The sequence below is a fragment of the Petaurus breviceps genome, unplaced genomic scaffold, assembly GCF_028583685.1.
Source record: "Petaurus breviceps papuanus isolate PSGF00001 unplaced genomic scaffold, PetGlider_PUasm1.0 419, whole genome shotgun sequence".
Lineage (NCBI taxonomy): Eukaryota > Metazoa > Chordata > Mammalia > Diprotodontia > Petauridae > Petaurus > Petaurus breviceps.
This window is the reverse complement of record NW_027186324.1, coordinates 9,188,245-9,210,714: the sequence shown is the minus strand read 5'-3', so window position 1 is coordinate 9,210,714 and position 22,470 is coordinate 9,188,245. Positions and strand designations below refer to the sequence as shown.

Genomic DNA, 22,470 nt, shown 5'->3' with positions numbered 1-22,470 from the left:
TTTAAAATTATACTTTTTTTTCCTATTATAAGCATTATTTTTTAGTTTAGTGACGTTTTAGTTTAGTGAAACAAAGACATGTTCTGTTTTTTGAAATATTTTAAAATTATACTTTTTTTCCTATTATAAGCATTATTTTTCCCTCTCCTACCTCCCCTGAAAACAAAACCCTTGTTAACAAATATGCACAGTTAAGCAAAACAGATCCTCATGTTGGCCATATACAAAACTCATATATCTTTCTGCTTATTAAGCCTGTCACCTCTCTGTCAGGGGATTGTCATCAGTCCTCTGGAATCATGGCTGGTGATTGCGTTGATCAGGATGCTTATAGTGATAACTTTAGTTATCATTATATCTGAGTTTATATATTATATAATTACATATTATATAACACACATCTGAGTTACTTTGAAATTCAGGACCTTATCCATAGATTTGGTCTAGTGTGAAGGAGGGTCAGAAATCCTTGGTTTATTAGCTCCTAAGTCAGTGACCTTAGAAAAGTCATTTTATCTGAGCCTTGGATCACAACAATCCTTGCACCACCAGTTTATAGAATTTTTTTTTAATGAGGCTCAGATGAGATAATGGATATAAAGTTATTTTTCCCCCATAAAATTAATGCACTATATAAATGTCACCTACTATTAATACTTTTGTTCATAATGACTGGGACCATCTTCAGAGCCTCTTACAGAAAAGATCATGCTCCTTTCAGGTCACAAAGTGGGTGATTTATTTCTCTAGCACTGTATTTTATCTTCTTAGTCTCCTGGTGATTGATTTGTACCTCATTGACTTTGATACAGATCGTATGCAGAAGTTCAAAGCCCATCGAAATGGCTGTAAAGGAAAAGATATCCATGTTTTGCCATGTGGAACCTGAGCAGGTTGGTTCTGCCCTCTGCATTTCATTGTTCCCATATTACATTCTCCCCCTTCCTCTCCCCCCTCTTCCTCCCTTTCTCTCTCTCTCTCTCTCTCTCTCTCTCTCTCTCTCTCTCTTCTCTCTCTCTTCTCTCTCTCTTTTCTCTCTCTTCTCTCTCTCTTCTCTCTTTCCCCTGTTAGAGGGCTAGGTTTGATTATACCAGTTTCAGTTTCACAGATGGACTAGAACATTGCCTAATACATCACCTTCTGGTTATAGCCAGAAGTAAATGATGGGATTTCTCATCCCATAATGTAATAGATCTTGATTTAAGGTCAGGGCAAACATCTTGTTTATGGTTCAGTGCCCAGGCATCTTGAAATCATAAACCAGACCGTATCTTTTCCTCTACCACTTGTAGAAGATATATAAAGACAACAAAACCCAAGGTGATGCCTCATAAAAGCCAAGGAAAGTCCTGTAAAATAAAGCATCCTCCTCTTCACCAGGCTAAGAAAGGGTTAAATTAATTTTGTGAGAGTTTACGTCACAGTCTCTATTTCCGTGATTGATTACAGGATTGGGGATGGTACCATGAACCTGGCTCTCCTCGCCCATCCCCCCAAGGCTACACACTCCAAGTCACCTTTTCTCTGATCACTCAGTTCTGTGGGAGGAAAAAAAACAATCCCCAAACCTAAAGCATCTTTTTGCCCGAGGAATTAATTCATACTCTCACCCCTGGACATCTAGACTTTTTAGTAGCAGCCAGGTGGCACTATGCATCCAGTGAGCACAGGACTTGGAGTGATGAAGACCTGAATTTTTCATCCAGCTTCAAATACTCACTAGCTGTGTGACTTTGGGCAAGTCACTTAACCTCTGCCTGCCTCAGTTTCCTGAAATGTAAAATGGGGCTAATAATAATAACCCACCTACAAGAGTTGTTGTGAGGATCAAATGAGATGATACTTGTAAAACGTTTAAAACAGTACCCAGTAGGGGCTTAAGTGCTCCTCCCTTCTTTTCCTTCTTTCTTCCCCTCCTTTCCTCCTCCCTCACTCCCTCCTTCCATCCTTCCTTTCTTCATCTCTCCCCTCATTTCCTTCTTTCCTCTTTCCCCTCCTTTCCTTTTTCCTTCCTTCCCTCCTTCCTTCCTTCCCTCCCTCCTTTACTTCCTTTCTTCCTTTCCTCTTTCCCTCTTTCCCTCTTTTCTTTCTTCCTCCCTCTCTTCCTTTCTCCCTTTGTTCCTTCCTTAACTTCTGTAGGTTTAAGGGACCTTCCAGATGACCATTAATAAAATGAGTGGTAGCATCAATCGTTGCAATCTATTTCCTAAACAAATCTTCCTTGCCTGCTATTATGGAACAATATGTCCCTTCCCTTCCCTAGGGGTCAGAATGTCCCACCCTACAGATCCAAGAATCTTAGATTTGGGGAATACAAATTACCTTCCCTTTTTTTTCCATCAGAACCTGGATTCAGATTCCTCTTCTGCCACATACTGTCTTTATAACCATGGGCAAATCACTTGATTTCCCTTGGCCTCAGTTGGTTCATCTGTAAAATGAGAGATTGGACTCAATGATCTGTAAGATTTTTTTTCTAATTCAAAGAAAATCTGTCATCCTAATCCCCGGCCAAATATGGAAAACAGGGAATCATGTGAAGCATTGCTGTTTTTTCTTTTGCAAGTGTCTAAGCAATACTTTACCTCCTACCATTGGGATTTTCCTTTGTACCCATTACACTACAGTTCACATCACCTGATGACAACAGCACATGTATTTTTGATGCTTCTAACAACACTTTTGGTCACATCATCTTATGTGTGGCTGCCTGAATTATAATATTAAGACCATTAGACTTGGAATTAGAAGAGCTGGGTTCTGACACTGGCTTTAACCCTTAGAGTCTGTCTGACTATTGGTAAGTGCATTAATCTCTTTGACATTCACTTTCCTGACATACACAATGGGGATAATAATAGCTAAAAATTGTTACTTTCAGGCTTGTAAAGTTGCTTTACACATTTTACCTCATTTGATCCTCACAACAACTCTGTGAGATAGATGCTTAATATTATTATCATCTCCATTTTACAAGTCAGGCAACTGAGACTTAGGTTAAGTGACTTAACTGGGGTCAAATAGCTAGTAAGTATCTGAAGTAGGATTTGAACTCAGATCTTCCTGGCTTTAGCCATTGTATCAGATTTCATGAGCTGTCTCAGTCGAGAGGAAAGTACTTTGTAAATCTTGAAGTGATGTATAAAATATGAGTTGTTACTTGAATTATTATTGTTTGGTCTGATTATTTGGATGTTTTCTCCTTATGCAGGTCTGCCTTAGTGACTCTTCCAAAAATGATCATTTTTTATATTTCCCCCCCTCCCTGCCTTGTTAGCTTATCAGTGCCCGTGCATTAAGCTGCTTTTGGTTGAGGGATTTAGGTCAGTCATAATGCAGAATTAACTGATCATTAGAGTTTAGTCTGTACTGGAGGGCAAGAGTAAGAGTCATTGGAAAACTTTGACTTGCCACAAATTAGAGAATACTGTTCTGAAGTCTAAGCAGACATATCTTCCCTTCAGAACCCCCCATTTTTGGTCTTTTCCAGCATTCCCTGGGCCTTGAGATTCTACGTCTCCTGCTTATTGCTTTAGAATTATCTGTCAAGTCGTCGACTATTTTTGAATATGTTAAGTTCAAGGGAACGTCTTGGGTAATTAGTATGTATGATATATTTTATTAATGCTTCCTTATTTGTATTCCAGGTAATTAATTCTGGAAATCTTTGTACCACTCCTATTTTTCCTCTAATGATTTATTAAAAATTTTTTTTCTGAACTTCACAGATGCCAACAAACATGAACATTTCCATATACAAAGAATAGAAAAAAGTACTTTATGTGAAGCCACAAAATCTCATTATGTACAACTTTTTTTTTAAGTGAAAGCAATTTAATATAATCTTAGAGTCTCAGGAACTAAAAGGGATTTCAGAAGCCGTCTAACCCCGCTTCTGGGTGAACAAGCATACCTCCTATAACCTACCTGAGAAAACCAGCTCTCCATGTCAACCCCAGTAGTGCTGTCTTTAGTCTGGTGGAAACCTTGCTGAGGATACCTCTTCATATTCATATCAGAAGCTCCTGTTCTAATGTCTAGGATTGGGTGATTGATCTTCTTCACCCAGAAATAACATTAACAATACTAATAATGACAACATTCAGCCAGAACACCCAACTACCCTTTTCTTTCTTTTTTTTTGCTTTTTGGAGGGCAATTGGGGGGTTAAGTGACTTGCCCAAGGTCACACTGCTAGTTTTTGTGTTGTGTCAGAGGCCAGATTTGAACTCAGGTCCTCCTGACTCCAGGGCCGGTGCTCTACTCACTTTGCCACCCAGCTGCCCCTCAATTACCCTTTTCTGATATGATTTTATGATTTATCCTGGAATCTTCTGGTCCTTCTCCCTGCTTGGGAGGTTCTGTGACTGGATTCATGGTGCTTGTAAATATGGTATTTTTTTTAAGCATATACTCTAATCAACTTGTTAGTAGAACAAAGGTCTGCTCTGATCCTTTTAATAACTTACTTTTTTTTTTTTTTTCTAACTTTTGTGAAATTCCTTTTGTTTTTTAATCACTTTGAATATTATTTAAATGCTTCATTGTTACTCCTTTCTTTTTTCCTTTATTTCTGGCAGGAGATCACTGTGATTAGTCCCATTTTAGGTTTTCTAAGTTTAGAAAATAGTAATGAGTAAAGATCCCAGAGGTGAGAAAGCACATGACCTCTTTGTCAGATAAAGTCATTCAGTCTGGAGGGGAGTAATATCAATTAGATCAAAAAAGGGGAAGAGGTTAGAGAGAACCAGGAGACTTTGGCATCTTTGAGGTTATAGGGAACAGATAGTATTCAGAAGGTTATTTGTCAGAATCAAATATATACAGGAAAAGTCAAATGATGTAGGAGGGGGAGTCATTTGCTATAAGTCAGAGGGAGGTAGCGAGGGTCCTGTGAGGAAAATATTTGCTATAGTCACCATGGGGAAGAAAACAGCAACTCAGAGAAGGATTGTAAGGACCTAGCTTATTTTACACACCATAAATCAGATGAAATTAGTAGAGGGATGTGTGTGTGTGTGTGTGTGTGTGTGTGTGTGTGTGTGTGTGTGTGCGCGAAGTTCAACAATCTTGAGTTGGAGTGAGTGAATTAAATAGAAGAGGTGGATCCCACAGGATAGGGAATGACAGAATGTTAAGAAGGTAAAGAATTCTAGGATAGTAAATAGTAAAGCTTATTACTTTTACTGTTTTGTACCTTCTAGAAGTAATTGATTTTTTTTTTTGGAGGGGGGAAGGCAAGGCAGTTGGAGTTAAGTGATTTGCCCAAGGTCACACAGCTAGTAAGTGTGTCAGATCCTCCTGACTCCAGGGCTGGTACTCTATTCGCTGTTCCACCTAGCTTCCCTGAAGTAATTGATTTTCATATGTGTGTGTTTAAAAATAATGCCTGCACACCTTGGGTAAGTCACTTAATCCCAATTGCCCTGCCTTCCCCCCTCCAAAAAAGCAAAAAAAAAAAAATGCCTGCAAAACTTCCACAAGTCAGCAAAGTTATCTAATTATAGAATTTTTTGATTATGATGAAATCTAGTGACAGTAGGCTTAACAGTGACATTTTGATTAGAATAGACGAACATTAAAATGGCATGCAGTGTTTCTGAGCTATCAAGCTGTCAAACATCTGAACGGGTTAAGATCCTTTTGATTGCTAAATTTGCCCTGACCCATAGATGTGTCACATAACATTGCCATATGCTACACAACTTCTACCTTTTCAGGCAAATATTCAGTGGACACACTTTCTTCTGTTGGCTTAGATGCCAATGGAAAGGTATTTGAATCCCTGTAAAGGAAAATTTCACTGCTTTGGTAAAGTTGATTTCCTCAGTGTTACAGGAAGGTGGGGAGCAGGTCTATCTCCTTTGAGAAAGATCCAAGTTCTGAGCGTTCTCATTTTGAGTGGTTCTTATATACATTCTTCTTAAAGGCTTCCATGGAGCATCCCAGGATTTTGGAGGATTGTACAAGGTCTTTCTACTAACAGGGTGCCCCATGATATGCCCAAGTGTTGCTTCTAATTCTTACCATATGACCAGCCTGCTTACTTTTTCTCATACCTTCAGGCATATACTTAATAATGCTTTAATTCTTTAATTTTTTTTTTTTTGCTTTTTTTTTTTTGGAGGGCAGTTGGGGTTAACGACTTACCCAAAGTCACATGGCTAGTAATTTTCTCAAATTTCTGAGGCAGGATTTGAACTCAGGTCCTCCTGACTCCAGGGCTGGTGCTCTATTCAGTACGCCACCTAGCTGCCCCAATTTCCTTTTTTTTTTAATTTGGAAACTAAAACACCCTAAAAAAAGAGAGAACATTTCTTTCTTTTTTTTTTCATTTTTCAAATAAGTAACTTCTGATTTACATCATTCATTTCCGCCAGATTTTGAGTTACAAATTTTCTCCCTGTTTTTCCCTTATCCACCACCCCAAAATAGCAGTCCCACAGGATATCCCCTCCTCCAATCTGTTCTCTCCCATATTTTCTCCCATACCCCTTTCAACTTTTCCAGTAAGGTGTGGTGGATCTCTATGCCCCAGTGCCTGTATATCTTAATCCCCAATTACATGTAATTGATTTTAAAACTTTGAATTAAAGATTAATTCCCTTCCTTCCTTGTCACCCACCCTTACTGGGAAGATAAGCAGTTCAGTATAGATTGTACATGTGTAGCTAATGCAAAACAATAACATAGATATATTGTAAAAGACTGACTATATTTCCCTCCCTCATATCCCACCTCCCACTTGTTCTATTCTCTACTTTGATCTCATCCCTTTTCAAAAGTGGATGCTTTCCAACTTCCCAAGCCTACCCTCCCTTCCATCATCCCCCATCTCATCCCCTTCCCCCTACTCTCCTGTAGGGTAAGATACCCTATTTGGTGTGTATTTCATTTCCTCCCCAAGCCAAATTCAATGAGAATAAGGTTGACCCATTCCCTTTTGCCTTCCTATTCTTCCCCTCCATTGTAACCATTTTCCCTTGCCTCTTCTATATGAGATAGTTTACCCCATTCTGTCTCTGTCCATCTGCTCTCATTATATTCCTCTCTCATCTCTTAATTTCACCTTTTAAGTATCATCCTTTTCTATTAAATTGGTCCTGTGCCCTCTATCTATGTATACTTGTATACATATATACACACATTCATATATGTATTCATATACCCATATACCCTCTGTTATAGACATACATATATTTATATTCCCTTCAACTATTTTCATACTGAGAAAAGTTTCATCAGTTACAATTATTGTTTTTCCATGTAGGAATGTTAATAGTTCAACTTTGATAAGTTCCTTATGATTTCTTTTCCCTGTTTACCTTCTCATGTATCTCTTGCTTCTTGTATCTGAATGTCAGATTTTCTATTCAGCTCTGGTTTTTTTCAGCAAGAATGCTTGAAAGTCCTCTATTCCACTGAATAACCATATTTTCCCCTGAAACATGATGCTCAGTTTTGCTGGATAGGTGATTTTTGGTTTTAATCCCACTCCTTTGGCCTCTGGAATATCATATTCCAAGCCCTTTGATCCCTCAGTGTAGAAGCTGCCAGATCCTGGGTTATCCTCATTGTATTTCCACAATATTCAAATTGTTTCTTCCTGGCTGCTTGTAATATTCTCTCCTTAATCTGGGAATTCTGGAACCTGGCTGTAATATTCCTAGGAGTTTTGTTTTCAGGAGGTGATCGATGGATTCTTTCAACCTCTATTTTGCTCTCTGATTCTAAAACATCAGGGCAGTTTTCCTTGAGAATTTTCTGCTGGATGATTTCTAGGTTCTTACTTTGATCATGGCTTTCAGGTAGTCCAATAATTTTAAAATTCTCTCTCCTGGATCTGTTTTCCAGGTCAGTGGTTTTTCCCATGAGATATTTCACATTGTCTTCTATTCTTTCATTTGTTTGGATCTGTTTTAACAGCATCTTGATTTCTCATGAAGTCATTAGCTTCCATTTGCTCCAATCTAAATCTGAAGCAATGATTTTCCTCAGTGAGCTTTTGAGATTCTTTTATCATCTGGCAAATTCGGCTTTTTAAGGCATTCTTCTCCTCATTGCCTTTTTGAGCCTCTTTTGCCATTTGAGTTAGTCTGTTTTTTAAGGTGTTATTTTCCTCAGTCAGGCTGTTGACTCTCATTTCATAATTTTCTTTCTTCTTTCTCATTTCTCTTCCCAATTTTTCCTCCACTTCTCTTATCTGTTTCTTAAGGTCCTCTATGGTTTGTAACCAGCTCCTGTTTTCCTTTGAAGCTTTTGGTGTAGGAGTTCTGACTTCACTGTCTTCTTCCTGTTCCATGCTTTGCTCCTTTTTGTCCCCCAAATATGAGTCTAATATTGGAATCTTCTGTCTGCTTTGTTTCCTTTGCCTGGTCATGTCGCTCCTCAGTCACTTGACCCCTGGGCTTTTTGCCACAGTAGTACTTTGTCATCATACAGGGGAGCTTTTGTCACAAACGCTGGGGTTTTCTCAGCTGCTGGAGGTATTAGATGGTTGCCCTCTCTGAGGTCTCCACATGCTCTGGCAAGCTGGACATACACCCTGGGACCTCCACCCTAGACTGCAATCCAGATCCAAGTAGGTTAAAGCAAGCAAGAGTGATTACCCCTGAGACTGGTGCTTGGTCCCCCTACACTCTGAAGGCCAGGAGCTGAAGCTGCCATGTGGCGCTGGCTTGCTGTGCCAGCATTTCAGCAGCCTCTTGCCCCGAGGGCAAAAGCCAGGCACTCCCAGTTACTGGGTCCCAAAGTCCAGACTGCACTGACCTCTCACTTTGTCCTTCACATCTATGTGTTGATAAATCTGGAAATGGCCACAGCTGCTGCTGATCTGGGGTCCCTCTGGCCAGGGCCTGGTCAGGCCTGCCTTGGGGCTAAAGCCTTGTTGTGGGGCTTGGCTCGGCTCCCTGGCTGCTGTGCTGGCCGATTCCTGCCAGCCTGCCGGGCTGTCCTCATGGAGGTTAGCTTCTCTCTGTCATTTTGTGGATTCTACAGCTCCAAAGTTTGTTTAGAGTTCCCTTTTTACATTGATTGGGGAAGGTGGAAGCTGGAGCTGTTCAGAGGTCGTGCTTGTACTTTGCCATCTTGACTCTGCCCCCTGAACCCTACTTTGTAACAAAGAAAAACGATTGTGCAAAAATATCTGGTTCAGTGAGTGTATCTGACATTGTGTGCAATATTCCAGGAGTCTTCTTGAAGTCCCCTTCTTCTCTACCATGAGGGAGGAGGTATGTTTTATTTTCTATTCTCTGAGTAATTTTTTAGTCTTTTAGTTATTCAATTTAATTTCCTTTTATTAATGTTTTAATTTACATTGTTGTTCTCATGGTTTTCCTTATTTTGATTATGGAAATCTTCTCATGATTCTTGGCAATCTCCATATTCAATATCCTTACTACATAACCATATTCCATTACATTCATATACTATATTTTGTGTGTTTGTTTTTTTTGCCACTCCAGAATTGATAGGAGCCCCACTATGTTTTCAATTCTTTGCTGCCACAGAGTGGTATGCTATCCAATTATGGATGTTTGAGGATTTAAAAATTTTTTTTCAGAATTTATTTATTTATTTTTTAGTTTTCCACATTCATTTCCACAAGATTTTGAGTTCCAAATTTTCTTGCTATCTCTCCCCTACCCCCATCCAAGATGGCAAACATACTGATTACTCCTTTCCCCAGTCTGCCCTCTGAAATATCCCCCCATCCCTCCCCTTTCCCCTTACTTTCTTGTAGGACAAAATAAATTTCTATACGCCATTGCTTGTATATCTTATTTCCCGATTGCATGTAACAACAGTTTTTTAACATTTGTTTTTAAAACTTTGAGTTCCATATTCTCTCCTTTCTTCCTTCCTCATCCCCCCCCCCGACAAGCAATTCAATATAGGGTGTACATGTGTAGTTATGTAAAACATTTCCATAGTAGTCATGTTGTGTAAAACTATATTTCCCTCCATCCTATCCCAGCCCCCATTTATTCTATTTTCTTCTTTGACCCTGTCCCTTTTCAAAAGCGTTTGCTTCTGACTCCTCCTTCCCCCAGTCTGCCCTCTCTTTTGTCATCTCCCCCATTATCCCCTTCTTTCTTTTAGGGTTAGATACCCAATTGAGTGTGTGTTATCCCCTCCTTAAGCCAAATCCAGTGAGTGTAAGGTTGACTCATTCCTTTTCACCTCCCTGCTCTTCCCCTTCATTGTAATGACTTTCTCTTGCCTCTTTTATGTGAGATACTTTACCCCATTCTGTCGCTCCCTTTGTCTTCCCAATATATTCCTCTTTCACCTCTTTTAAATATCATCCCTTCATATTCAACTCATCCTGTGTCCTCTGTCTATGTATTCATGTATATATACACATGCACCAACCTATACTTACATATATGTATATATGTGTGTGTACACACACACACATTCCCTTCAACTATCCTAATACTGAGAAGTCTTATGAGTTACAGATATCATCTTAGGAATGTAGGAATGTAAACAGTTCAACTTTAATAAGTTACTCATGATCTCTTTCCTGTTTACCTTTTTATGCTTTTCTTGATTCTTGTATTTGAAAGTCAAATTTTCTGTTCAGCTCTGCACTTTTCATCAAGAATCCTTGAAAGTCCTCTATTTCATTGAATGTCCATATTTTCCCCTGAAGTATTATAAACTCAAGTTTTTTTTTTGTTTTGCTTTTTGGAGGGGAGAAGGAAGGGCAGTTGGGGTTAAGTGACTTGCCCAAGGTCATATGGCTGGTAAGTGTGTCAAGTATCGTAAGTCAGATTTGAACTCAGGTCTTCCTCACTCCAGGGCCAGTGCTCTATTCACTGTGCCACCTACCCACACTGTATACTCAGTTTTGCTGGATAGGTGATTCTTGGTTTTAATCCTAGCCCTTTTGACCCCCAGAATATCATATTCCAAGCCCTTAATGTAGAAGTTGCTAGATCTTGTATTATCCTGATTGTGTTTCCACAATACTCAAATTATTTCTTCAAGCAATTATTTATTGCTTGTAATATTTTCTCGTTGGCCCAGGAACTCTGGAATTTGTCTAAGATATTCCCAGGAGTTTTCTTTTTGGGATCTTTTTCAAGAGGAGATTGATTTATTCTTTCAATTTCTATTTTACCCTCTCGTTCTAGAATATCAGGGCAATTTTCCTTGACAATTTTTTGAAAGATGATGTCTAGGCTCTTTTTGATCATGGCTTTCAGGTAGTCCAATAATTTTTAAATGATCTCTCCTGGATCTATTTTTTAGTTTATTTTTATTTTTAACATTATAATATTTAAATTATAATATTAATTTTATTATAATATCAAAATATTTTTAATTTTTTTCATTTAATATTTCATTTAATAATAATTTTAAAAATTAACTTGTATGCCTACTATATATGGATATATAAATTAAATTAATTAAAAATTAATCTATATGTCCTTTCCATCCCTATTGAGAAAAAAATTATAACAAATTAAATCCTCAATCCATAGCTGCATGGTTTAGCAAGGCACAATCCCACCTTGATCACATATGAAAATATCTTTATCTGTATTTTAAGTTCACCACCTCTGTTAGAAAACAAGTGGTATATTTCATCTTTACTCCTTTTGACTCATGGTTTATCACTGTGTTGATCAGAGTTCTTTGTAATGTTGTCGTCGTATAAATTGTCCTAGTTCTGCTCATTTTGTTTTGCATTGGGTCATAAAGATCTCAGTTTCTTCTGAAATTGCCCATTTATTCATTGTTATGACATGATGCTATTCTATTACATTCAGTTTGTTTAGCTATTCTCCAGTAGGAGAACACTCCCTCCACCCTTCATTTCCAGTTTTTGCTCCCACCCCTCACCTTGGTTTCCAGTTTTTTGTCTCTCATGAAAAGAACTGCCATAAATATTTTTGTGAATAGATCCTTTTACTCTTTCTTTGGTTTCTTTGGGGGTACAGGCCTAGTAGGCCCAGTTTGGTGCTTTGTGAGTGTAGTTCCAAATACTCTCCAGAAAGGCTATATCATTTCACAATGTGCCTGTTAGCTCCTCTCACATTTATTCTTTATCTCTTTTGTTATCTTTGTCAGTCTGATAGGTGTGAGGGGAAAATGTCATATTGCTTTCGTTTGCATTTTTCTTGCATCCCCTTCATCATTTTTTAGAGCACCATAATATCTATCACCATCATTACCACCATTTGTTAGCCATTCCCCAGTTGATGGATATCCCTTTGATTTCCAGTTCTTTGCCACCACAGAAAGGTTTCTATGAATATTTTTGTACAAACAGGTAGGGCAAGGACTGTTCCGTATTTTTTCTTTCCTCTTTCTATTTTCCTATTATATTGACTTATTTTTTTTTTCACTTTTGAGGGTCCCACCAGTCTCCCAGTCTCCCAAGCCTCACAACCTTAGTGTCTCCTCAGCCTTACCCACTTATGTATTCTGTTGTTTGCCACTTCTACTCTCAAAGTAGCTCTCACATATGTGTACTTTTTTCCACTCACAAAACTGCTATCCTGGTAGCAGCTGGATCATTGTATTAGCCTTGGATTCTCTTTCCTCTCCAGTCCAGCTGCCAAAGGTCTGACCATCTTATTCCTCTACACAATAAGCCCATGTGGCTTCTGATTACCTCTTGGATCAAATATAAATTATTTTGCCTGGCATTCAGATTCCTTCACAATCTGGCCCGTTCTACCTTTGCAGTCGTGTTATATTTTCCTCCCCTCCATGTACACTAAAACACATCTACACTGGCCTGCTTCACACTTGACACTCTATCTCCTAACTCATGCCTTTGCATTGATTTTAACCCATGCCTGCAATGATCTCCCTCCTCACCTAGGTGTCCTGGCTTCTCTGATTTCTCTTAAGACTCAGAGTCAATATGGCCTTATGTAGAAGGCCTTTCCCATGTCTTCTAGTGATTAGAGTCTTCCCTCTGGCATTATAATCCATTAACACTGGATGTATCTTCTATGCACCTTCTTATTTTCACATTGCCTTTCCCATTAGAGTGTGAACTCCTTGAGGGCAGGGGCAGTTTGTGCCCTCCTTTGTGTCCCCAACATTTAGTACAGGCCCTGGCACATGGTAAGCCCTAAATAAAAGCTGACTGACAACCAAGTGGCACCTGATAGAGAAAGAGCTTAATAAATGCTTTTTCAATGGAGTTGAACGAGGAGATACGGTTTTTTTTTTTTTTTTTTTATTCTGGAAAACGTTTTATTGTAGGTGGAATGGGACACACCAAGTTAGATGATTCCAATTTTGTTGGCAACATCTAAAGCATCATAGTCTGGAGCGAGACGGACATAGGCCTTCTTCTCTCCATCGGGCCGGATCAGTGTGTTGACCTTGGCCACAGCTTCCTTACGGCCTGCTTGATATGATGCTCGTTGGCCCTGACGTCCACAATGAAGACTAGCGTGTTGTTGTCCTCAATCTTCTTCATAGCAGACTCGGTGGTCAAGGGAAACCTAATGATGGCATAGTGATCGAGCTTGTTTCTGCGAGGGGCACTTTTCCGAGGGTATTTGGGCTGCCTTCGAAGTCTCAGTGTCTTGGGTCGCCGGAAGGTGGGGGATGTTCGGATCTTCTTCTTTTTGTGGCTATGGACACCCTTCAGCACTGTCTTCTTGGCCTTCAAGGCCTGGGACTTGGCTTCTGTCTTGGGGGGGACAACAGCTTCCTTCTTCGCCTTTGGCACCATCTTGGGGGAAAGGGAGGAGATATGTTTTTAGTAGGATTTTTTGAAAGATGGGAAAAATTAGTTCTAGGAAATAGAGGAGAGAGACAGAGGAGGGAGGAAAAGAGAAAGAGAGAGAGAGAGAGAGCACTATTATTTGACTTTGTGGGAATCTCAACCTTTTCTCTACCATTGTGACCTTGGACAAATGATTTAATCTCTTTCAGTTTTCCCAGTTGTAAAATGAGGATTGGACTAGATAAAACTTCCTTCCAGATATGTAGTCTGTGATGCTGTGTTAAAGTTAGTGTCTTAACAATCCAGACAAGTGATATTTTTATATTAAACTTTGTTCTCATTAAGGAAGCAAGAATATTGAGGTATATATATGTATATATGTGTCTATCTATATATAATTCTTTGCAAATGGTAAAGTGTTACAAAAATGCCATATATTGTTATTAATACTTCTACTACGTAATATCTAATTGCAGTTGTAATCTTCTTGGCTCCCTTTTCATTCCTGAACTGACAGATGTCATAGTAGTATTGTAAAGTTTCCTGTTAGAGCCTGTCCTGTCAAAGTAAGAGATGTGTTCTCATAATTTAACAGGTGATATTTATCCATGATGTTTCTTCTACATACCGGGTGCCTGTGCTTTTGGAAGATCAAGGTATTGTCAAGTATTTTAAAGAGAGATTGGACCTGCCTATTGATGATCATGCAAGTGATTTGCTTTTCAAATGGAAAAATATGGCTGACAGGTATGGTAATGAGGTCATCTCCATGGGAGTGAAGTCTTATTAGAATACTAGTGTGTGGAAGAATAATGATTTGATCTGCAGTCTATCTCAGTATTTCCTATAGCCAGTAGGCCTTTTGGGTCTATGAAATTATTACCTGGGGGCCTGCAAATCTGTAAGTTACAAATTAGTATTTGTTAAATGACACACTTAATCAAGAAGCAAATTTACCTTCTGGAAACTGAATAAATAATTACTTGGCGCATAGTTTGAACTGGACTTATGATTTCATTGGTGTATGGAATTCCTGGTGAGGAAATGCTTTTCACTAATGCAAATCAGCACCAGCTCTGCAACTTAATTGTTTTTCAGAATTGCTTGAGGGTCTTAGTGGTTAAGGTACACATGGCCACATCAGGCAGTGTCAGAGACAGTAGCTAAACCCAGGCCTTCCTGACAGAGCCTGCTCAGCTTTTCATATGTGCCTTGCACATGTAGATATAAATATAAATGTAAATAAAGATGGTAGCTAGTGGGGCTAAATTGAATGAGTGTTTTTTTGAGGATGGGAGAGACATGGAAATGTTTGTAGGCTTCCTGAGTATCAATATATCTCTATTGATATCTCTATAGATAGAGATGTAGAGATCTATGTGTATATATAGAGATAGATAAGGAGATTAACATAGGTATTGAAAGATAGACATCTTTACCTATGTCTGTAGATTTCTTTTTCTGTTTATCTCTGTAGCTTTATCACTATAAATCTCTGTCTCTATCTCTTTCTCTATATTTCTATATTTATAGATTTTTCTCTCTCTCAATATCCATGTATATTGGCAGCAGCATTTGGGTCCAGATATTTAGGGAATTCCTGGTATGGAAACACCAACCAGCATATCTGTGACTTAGTGTTGCCTGGGGATGATGAGCTGGAATGGACCTTAGAGGTCCGTCTGGTCCAACTCCCTCCTTTTGTAGATAAACAAACTAAAACTCAGAAAGTTTAGGCGATTAATCCAAAGTTACACCAAATGAACCTTTGTTACCCTTGGGATCAGTTTTCTGCTCTACAGTTCCAGCAGACCTGGGATTGAAACTCAGGCCCTCTGACTTCAAATTTAGCCTTTCTCCCACTTTTCCATGCTATACTGAGAGGTTAAATGATTTTTTTTTTCCTTGGTCAACCAGCCTGTGTAAGAGGTAGGTCTGAAATATAGGACTTCCTGCCTTCAGAGCTGCTGACTTTGTGCAGTATCTTTCACACAATGACTTTTAAAAATATATGTTAGGTGCTGCTGTGGTTAATAAAGTACAAATTCATTTAAAGTGTTACTAAATATTCATAGTAGCTTTTTGCTATTATGTATCTTTTCAATCAATGTGTACTAATAATACAGTTAATTATAAAAGGAAGACTGAAAGTTTTTTCATGTAAGAAGACTTCTTATACTTGAAAGGGGGATAGCCTGATGCAATGGAAAGAGAACTAAATTTTTATTCAGAAAATGATCTTAAATTTGAATCTGGATTCCACTACTTTCTACAGTGTGTGACCCTGGACATTATTCTCACTAGGCCTCAATTTTCTTATCTTTAAAATGAATTGGGCAGACTAGATGGTCCTAAGGTTCTTTCATCTTTAAGGCTGTGAGCCAAGGAAACTTTGCTTTATCCGGATTTATAATAAGTTTTATTTATAATAGAGGTCTGTTGTTCTTTTTGAAGATTTCTGGTGCTTATGATTTTTCCAAGCTTATGCAAAGATAAATTTGAAGGAGATTTAGCTTCAAAAGATGTTCTGAAAAGCTGTATTCTTTCTCTTTCTTCATGAACTCTGAAATTCCTTTATCTAGTTATAATCTATTGTTATTCCACTTTTATCTCTGCCTTGCAACCCCAAACTTTGATCTACACTGTGATGTGACCTCCAGTCCTCTTCAGTTCTTTACAAGGCCATCTCCTCTGCACTCTTTACCCTTCTCCTTTTCTTTCTTTAAAAAAACCTTTTATTTATTTATTTTTAGTTTTCAACACTCATTTCCACCAGATTTTGAGTTACAAATTTTCTCCCTGTCTTTCCCCTACTCCCCACCCCAAGATATCGAGCCTACTGAATACCCCTTCCCCCAATCTGTTTTCTCTTATATCCTTCCCCACCCCCCCTAACTTTTTGTAGGGCAAGATGGATTTCTATACCTCAGTGCCTATATATCTTATTTCCCAGTTGCATGTAAAAAATAATTTTTTTAAACATTTGTTTTTAAAACTTTGACTTCCAGATTCTTTCCTGTCTTCCCTCCTCACCCACCCCCATTGGGAAGACAAGCAATTCAATATGAGTTGTACATCTGTAGTTACTCAAAACGTTTCCATAGTAGCTATATTGTGAAAGACTAACTATATTTCCCTCAATTCTATCGTGCCCCCACTTATTCTATTTTCTACTTTGACCTTGTCCCTTTTCAAAAGTGTTTGCTTCTAACTACCCTCTCCTCCAATCTGCCCTCCCTTCTATCACCCCCCTCTTATCCCCTTCCCCCCTACTTTCCTATAGGGTAAGATACCCAATTGAGTGTGTATGTTATTCCCTCCTTAAGCCAAATTCAATGAGAGTAAGGTTGACCCATTCCCTTTCACCTTCCTGCTCTTCCCCTCCATTGTAACACTTTCTCTTGCCTCTTTTATATGAGATAATTTACCCTATTCTATCTTTCCCTTTCTCCTTCTCCCAATATATTCCTCTCTTACCTCTTAATTTTATTTTTTAGATATCATCCCTTCCTATTCAACTGATCCTGTGTCCTTTGTCTATGTATACATGTACACATATATACTCACACTCACATATATATTTATACACACATACACACACCTATACACATATATATGTATAGATATATATTCCCTTCAGCTATCCTCATACTGAGAAAAGTCTTACGAGCTACAGTTATTGTTTTTTCCATGTAGGAATGTAAATAGTTCAACTTTAATAAGTTCCTTGTAATTTATTTTTCCTGTTTATTGCTTCTATTGCTTCTTGTATTTGAAAGCCAATTTTCTGTTCAGCTCTAGGTTTTTCATCAAGAATATTTTTTTTCATCAAGAATACTTGAAAGTCCTCTATTTCATTGAATGGCCATATTTTCCCTTGAGGCATTATATTCAGTTTTGCTGGGTATGTGATTCTTGGTTTTAATGCTAGCTCCTTTGACTTCCAGAATATCATATTCTAACCCCTTTGATCCCTTAATGTAGAAGCTGCTAGATTTTGTGTTATCCTGATTGTGTTTCCACAGTACTCAGATTGTTTCTGACAGCTTGTAATATTTTCTCCTTGACCTGGGAACTCTGGAATTTGGCTATAATATTCCTAGGAGTTTTCTTTTTGGGATCTTTTTCAAGAAGCAATTGGTGAATTCTTTCAATTTCTATTTTGTGCTCTGGTTCTAGAATATCAAGGCAATTTTCCTTGAGAATTTCTTGAAGAATGATTTCTAACCCCGTTTTTTTTTTTAAGCAATTGGGGTTAAATAACTTTCTCAAGGTTACACGGCCAGTTATTTCTGGGTGTGGTGGTAAGTATCTGAGCCCGGAATCGATCCCAGGTCATTCCGACTCTGGGGCTGGTGCTCTTACTCACTGAGCCACCTGGCCGCCCCTAAAATTAACATTTTCTGTGTTGTATTCTATTTTTATTTCATTATACTTTTAACAGTTATTTTTTTATTTTGCTTTTTGGAGGGCAATTGGGGTTAAGTGACTTGCCCAGGGTCACATGGCTAGTTTTTGTGTTGAGTGTCTGAGCCTGGATTTGAACTCAGGTCCTCCTGACTCCAGGGCCGGTGCTCTATTCACTCTAGGCTCTTTTTTTGATCATGGCTTTCAGGTAGTCTAATAATTTTTATATGATCTCTCCTGGATCTATTTTACAGGTCAGTGATTTTTCCAATGAGACATTTCACATTGCCTTCTATTCTTTCATTTGTTTGGTTCTGTTTTATAGTATCTTGATTTCTCATAAAGTCATTAGCTTTCATTTGCTCCAGTCTAATTTTGAAGGAATTATTCTCTTCAGTGAGTTTTTGAATTTCCTTTTCCATCTGGGCAGTTTGGCTTTTTAAGGCATTCTTCTCCTCATTGCCTTTTTGAGCCTCTTTTGCCATTTGAGTCAGTCTATTTTTTAAGGTATTTTCTTCAGTCAGGCTGTTGACCCTATTTTCATGATTTTCTTGAATCATTCTCATTTCTCTTCCTAGTTTTTCCTCTACTTCTCTTACATGATTTTCAAAATCCTCCTTGAGCTCCTCCGTGACCTATAACCAGCTCATATATTTCTTGGAAGCTTTTGATGCAGGAGTTTTGACTTGTTGTCTTCTTCTGGCTCCATGTTTTGATCCTTTTTGTCCCCAAAAAGGATTCTATGGTCTGATTGTACTTTTTCTGCTTGCTCATCTTGCCAGCCCATTACTTGACTTTTGAGCTCTTTTCCATGGTAGAACTCTGCTTCCAGAGTGGAGAGAGCTGTGTCCCAAATTGCTGGGGGTTTTGCAGTTGTTGTCAGAGCTGTTTTCAGAGCTATGAGGAGGGTGCCCTCTCTACAGCCCCTACAAGCTCTGGCACACTGGCGTTCTTCACCTCAGGATCACCACCCAAGACTGTGATCCAGATACAAGCAGGTTAAAGCAAGAGCAATCACCCTTTGAATGGTTGCTTGGTCCCCCTACGATCTGCAGGCCAGGGGCTGTGGAGGCAGCCGCTTCACCTCTACTACCTCTCTCCTTTGGGGCCAGACCGTGTTCTACTCTCACCCTGGATCAGCAAGGTTCCCTCCCCACTAACCTTTTATTTTCTCTTTGGAATTTATGGCTTGAGAAGTCTGGAAACTACCACAGCTGCTGGTGATTTTCTCTCCTGAAGTCTGCTCTGGCATGGTTCTGGGCCTGTGCAACTCACGGGACTGTGCTCGGCTCCCAGCTCAGTGTGGTAGACCCTTCCAGTGGGCCTTCCAGGCTGCCTTCAGTGGGAGATTTGTTTCTCTCTGTCACTTTGTGTGTTCTGTAGCTCTAAAATTTGTTTAGAGTCATATTTTACAGGTATTGGAGGTGTTTGGTGTGGGAGCTTAAGCAGGTTCCTGCTTTTACTCTGCCATCTTGGCTCTGTCCCTCTTTTTTTTTTTAACTTTTTTTTTCTTTTGCTTTTTGGAGGGCAATTGGGGTTAAGCGACCTGTCCAAGGTCACCTGGCTAGTTTTTGTGTCAAGTGTCTGAGGCCAGATTTGAACTCAGGTTCTCCTGACTCCAGGTCTCATGCTCTACTCACTGCGCCACCTGGCCTTCCCATGTCCCTCTTTCTTTTTTAAAAAACTTATTATATATTTTTAACATGCATTTAAAATAATTTTGAGTTCCAAATTCTCTCCATCCCTCAAGCCCCTTTCCTGCTCCTTTGAGAGGGCAAGCAATATATTGATTATATATGTGAAGGCATGCAAAACATATTTCAATATTAATCATGTTGCAAAAAGAAAAAAGTAAGAAAAATAAAATAAGTGTAGAAAGTATGTTTCAGCTTATATGAACTGATACTAAGTGAAATGAGCAGAGCCATGAGATCATTTTACATAATAACCATAATATTGTATGATTACCACCTGTGAATCACTTAGCTGTTTTCAGCAATACAGTGATCCAAGGCAGTTCCAAAGGACTTGTGATAAAAAATGCTGTCCACCTCCAGAGAAAAAACTGATGGAGTATGAATACAGATCAAATCATACTTTTTAAACTTTATTTTTCTTGTCTCTTTTTTAGTCTGTTTTCTTTTGCAACATGGCTAACATGGACATATGTTTTTTTTTTTTTTTTTGCCTTTTGGAGGGCAATTGGGGTTAAGTAACTTGCCCAAGGTTACACGCCTAGTTTTTTGTGTGGGTGTTAAGTGTCTAAGTCCGGAACCGAACTCAGGTCCTCCTGACTCTGGGGCCAGCGCTTTACTCACTGCACCACCTAGTCATGGACATATGTTTTACATGATTGCATGTGTATAATCTTTATCAAAGTGCTTGACTTCTCAAGGAGGGGTGAGCAGAGAGAGGGAATTTAGAACTCAAAAATTATAAATGAATGTTAAAAATTATTTTTACATATGATTGAGAAAAAATAAAATACATTCTTTAATAGAGAATGTGAAAAGAGAAAAAAAGTATGCTTCAATTTGCACTGAGTTGATAAACTGTTTCAGTTCTATATTGCCTTCTGCCCTGTATTATATCACTCATCTTTCCCTGCCAGGTTTCAGCCTTGGATCATACTCTCCTTTGCTGCTACATACATACTGCTGAAAGAAGCTGGAGAAAATAATGAAACCATCCTGTCTGAGTTCACTAGAAATTAATGTTATGTAACCTCAACTGGGCTCTCATTGTTGCAAGGCAATCTTTTTATACCTCCCTTAATAACTCACTGCCCCACTCATCATAAGCAGCTCCCTCAGACTTTTTTCTTAACTGCCTTTCAAGCCTTCTCTGCCTCGCCTCAGCTGAGAGCCTTGCCTCATATTTTACAGAAAAAATGTAGGCCGTTTGCTGAAAGCTCCCTCCTCTCCCCTCTTCCTCATATTCCATCACACAGGTGTCTTTTGTCACTATTTCCTCTGCCCCTGTCTCGCATGATGAGGTGGGCCTTCTGCTTGCCCCAAAGTCAACTCCTCTGTACGCACAAGAGATCCCATCCCATCCTGTCTTCTCCAGGAGATTGACTCCATCCTTCTTGCCCTCTCATGATCTTCAATCTCTTCCTGTCTTCCAGCTACTTCCCTGCTGTTTACAACATGCCCGTGTCTCCCTCCCTCCATCCGTCCCTGCTAGCTCTCCTTCAGTATTTCTTCTTCCTTTGGTGCTTTGTTGTTATCCTTTTTCAAGAGGACTGGTGACGTCACTGGGGGACGTCTTGACTTGCTCGGAAATTGAGTTAAAGTGAGGCAGAGTTGCTCAAAATCATAAGCTCTGCTCTTTCTTCTTTTTTATGCATTTTAAAAATTTTCTTAAAATTAATTTACTCTTAGTTTACAGCATTCAGTTCCACAACTTTTTGAGTTCCAGATTTTTTCCCTCACTCTCCTCCTCCCTCTCCCCTCATGGCATCAAGTAATCTGATACAGGTTCTACACATGGCTTCACATTAACTTCAGTCAAGTTGGAAAGAAGAATTACAAGCAATGGAATAAACTGTGAGGCAGGAGAAACCCACAAAACAGAAGGAGAAAGAGAGAGAGAGCAGGCAGCTCGCTTCAGTCTGCATTCGGACTCCGTAGTTCTTTCTCTGGATGTGGACAGCCCTTTCCGTCACGAGTCCTTTCTAGTTGTCTTGTGACCTTCTATTGCTGAGGAGAGCCCAGTCTATCCAAGTTTTACTCTTTCTTCTTGAGTGATCCTAGTCCAGTGGCAAGACAAAAGTCAGGATGACTGGTGATGGCCTGGGATGCACTGAATGACCTTGGTGTCTTTAGAGTCTGGCCAAGCCTAAGCACTCCAGGGTTCCTGCTCCAGCCACCTTCACGGCCATTAGAACAGATTATTCTCATCTGCCCATTCCTCTGGGGAAAGTCTTCACATGCTTGGGGTAGACATCCCCCTAACTCACCGATGGCTTCTGACCTCATCTCTCTGCTCTCTTTAAAGCTACTAATGCTCTCTTATTTGCCAAATCTAGTGACCTTTTCTCAGTCCTCACCCTTCCTGATCTGTCTATAGCCTTTGACATGTAGGTCATCCGTTTCTCTTTGATACTCTCTTCTCTAGATTTTTGGGTGCTACCTTCTCCTGCACCTTCTCTTAGCTATCTGATTTCCCCTTCTCAGAAGATCCAAGTCATGCCTGCTAACCTCGGATCAGCAGGGCTCTGTCTTGGGCCCTCTTCTTCCCCTACGCTGTTTAACTTGCTGATCTTATCACCTCCCAGGCATTTAATTATTATCTCTTTTTTTAATAAAAATTTTATTTGCATCATTCATTTCTGCCAGATTTTGAGTTACAAATTTTCT

At 39.1% G+C, this 22,470-nt stretch overlaps 1 protein-coding gene across 4 annotated transcripts in view; it reads left to right on the top strand.

The window, feature by feature from the left end:
• CTPS2 (CTP synthase 2) overlaps window positions 1–22,470 on the top strand; it is a 149,022-nt gene that overhangs the window by 27,838 nt on the left and 98,714 nt on the right. For all 4 annotated transcript variants that reach the window (XM_069100689.1, XM_069100688.1, XM_069100690.1 and 1 more), the window contains exons 7-8: window positions 813–893; window positions 14,298–14,449. In XM_069100689.1, the coding sequence (XP_068956790.1) occupies window positions 813–893; window positions 14,298–14,449 (233 nt within the window). The remainder of the gene's footprint in view (window positions 1–812; window positions 894–14,297; window positions 14,450–22,470) is intronic.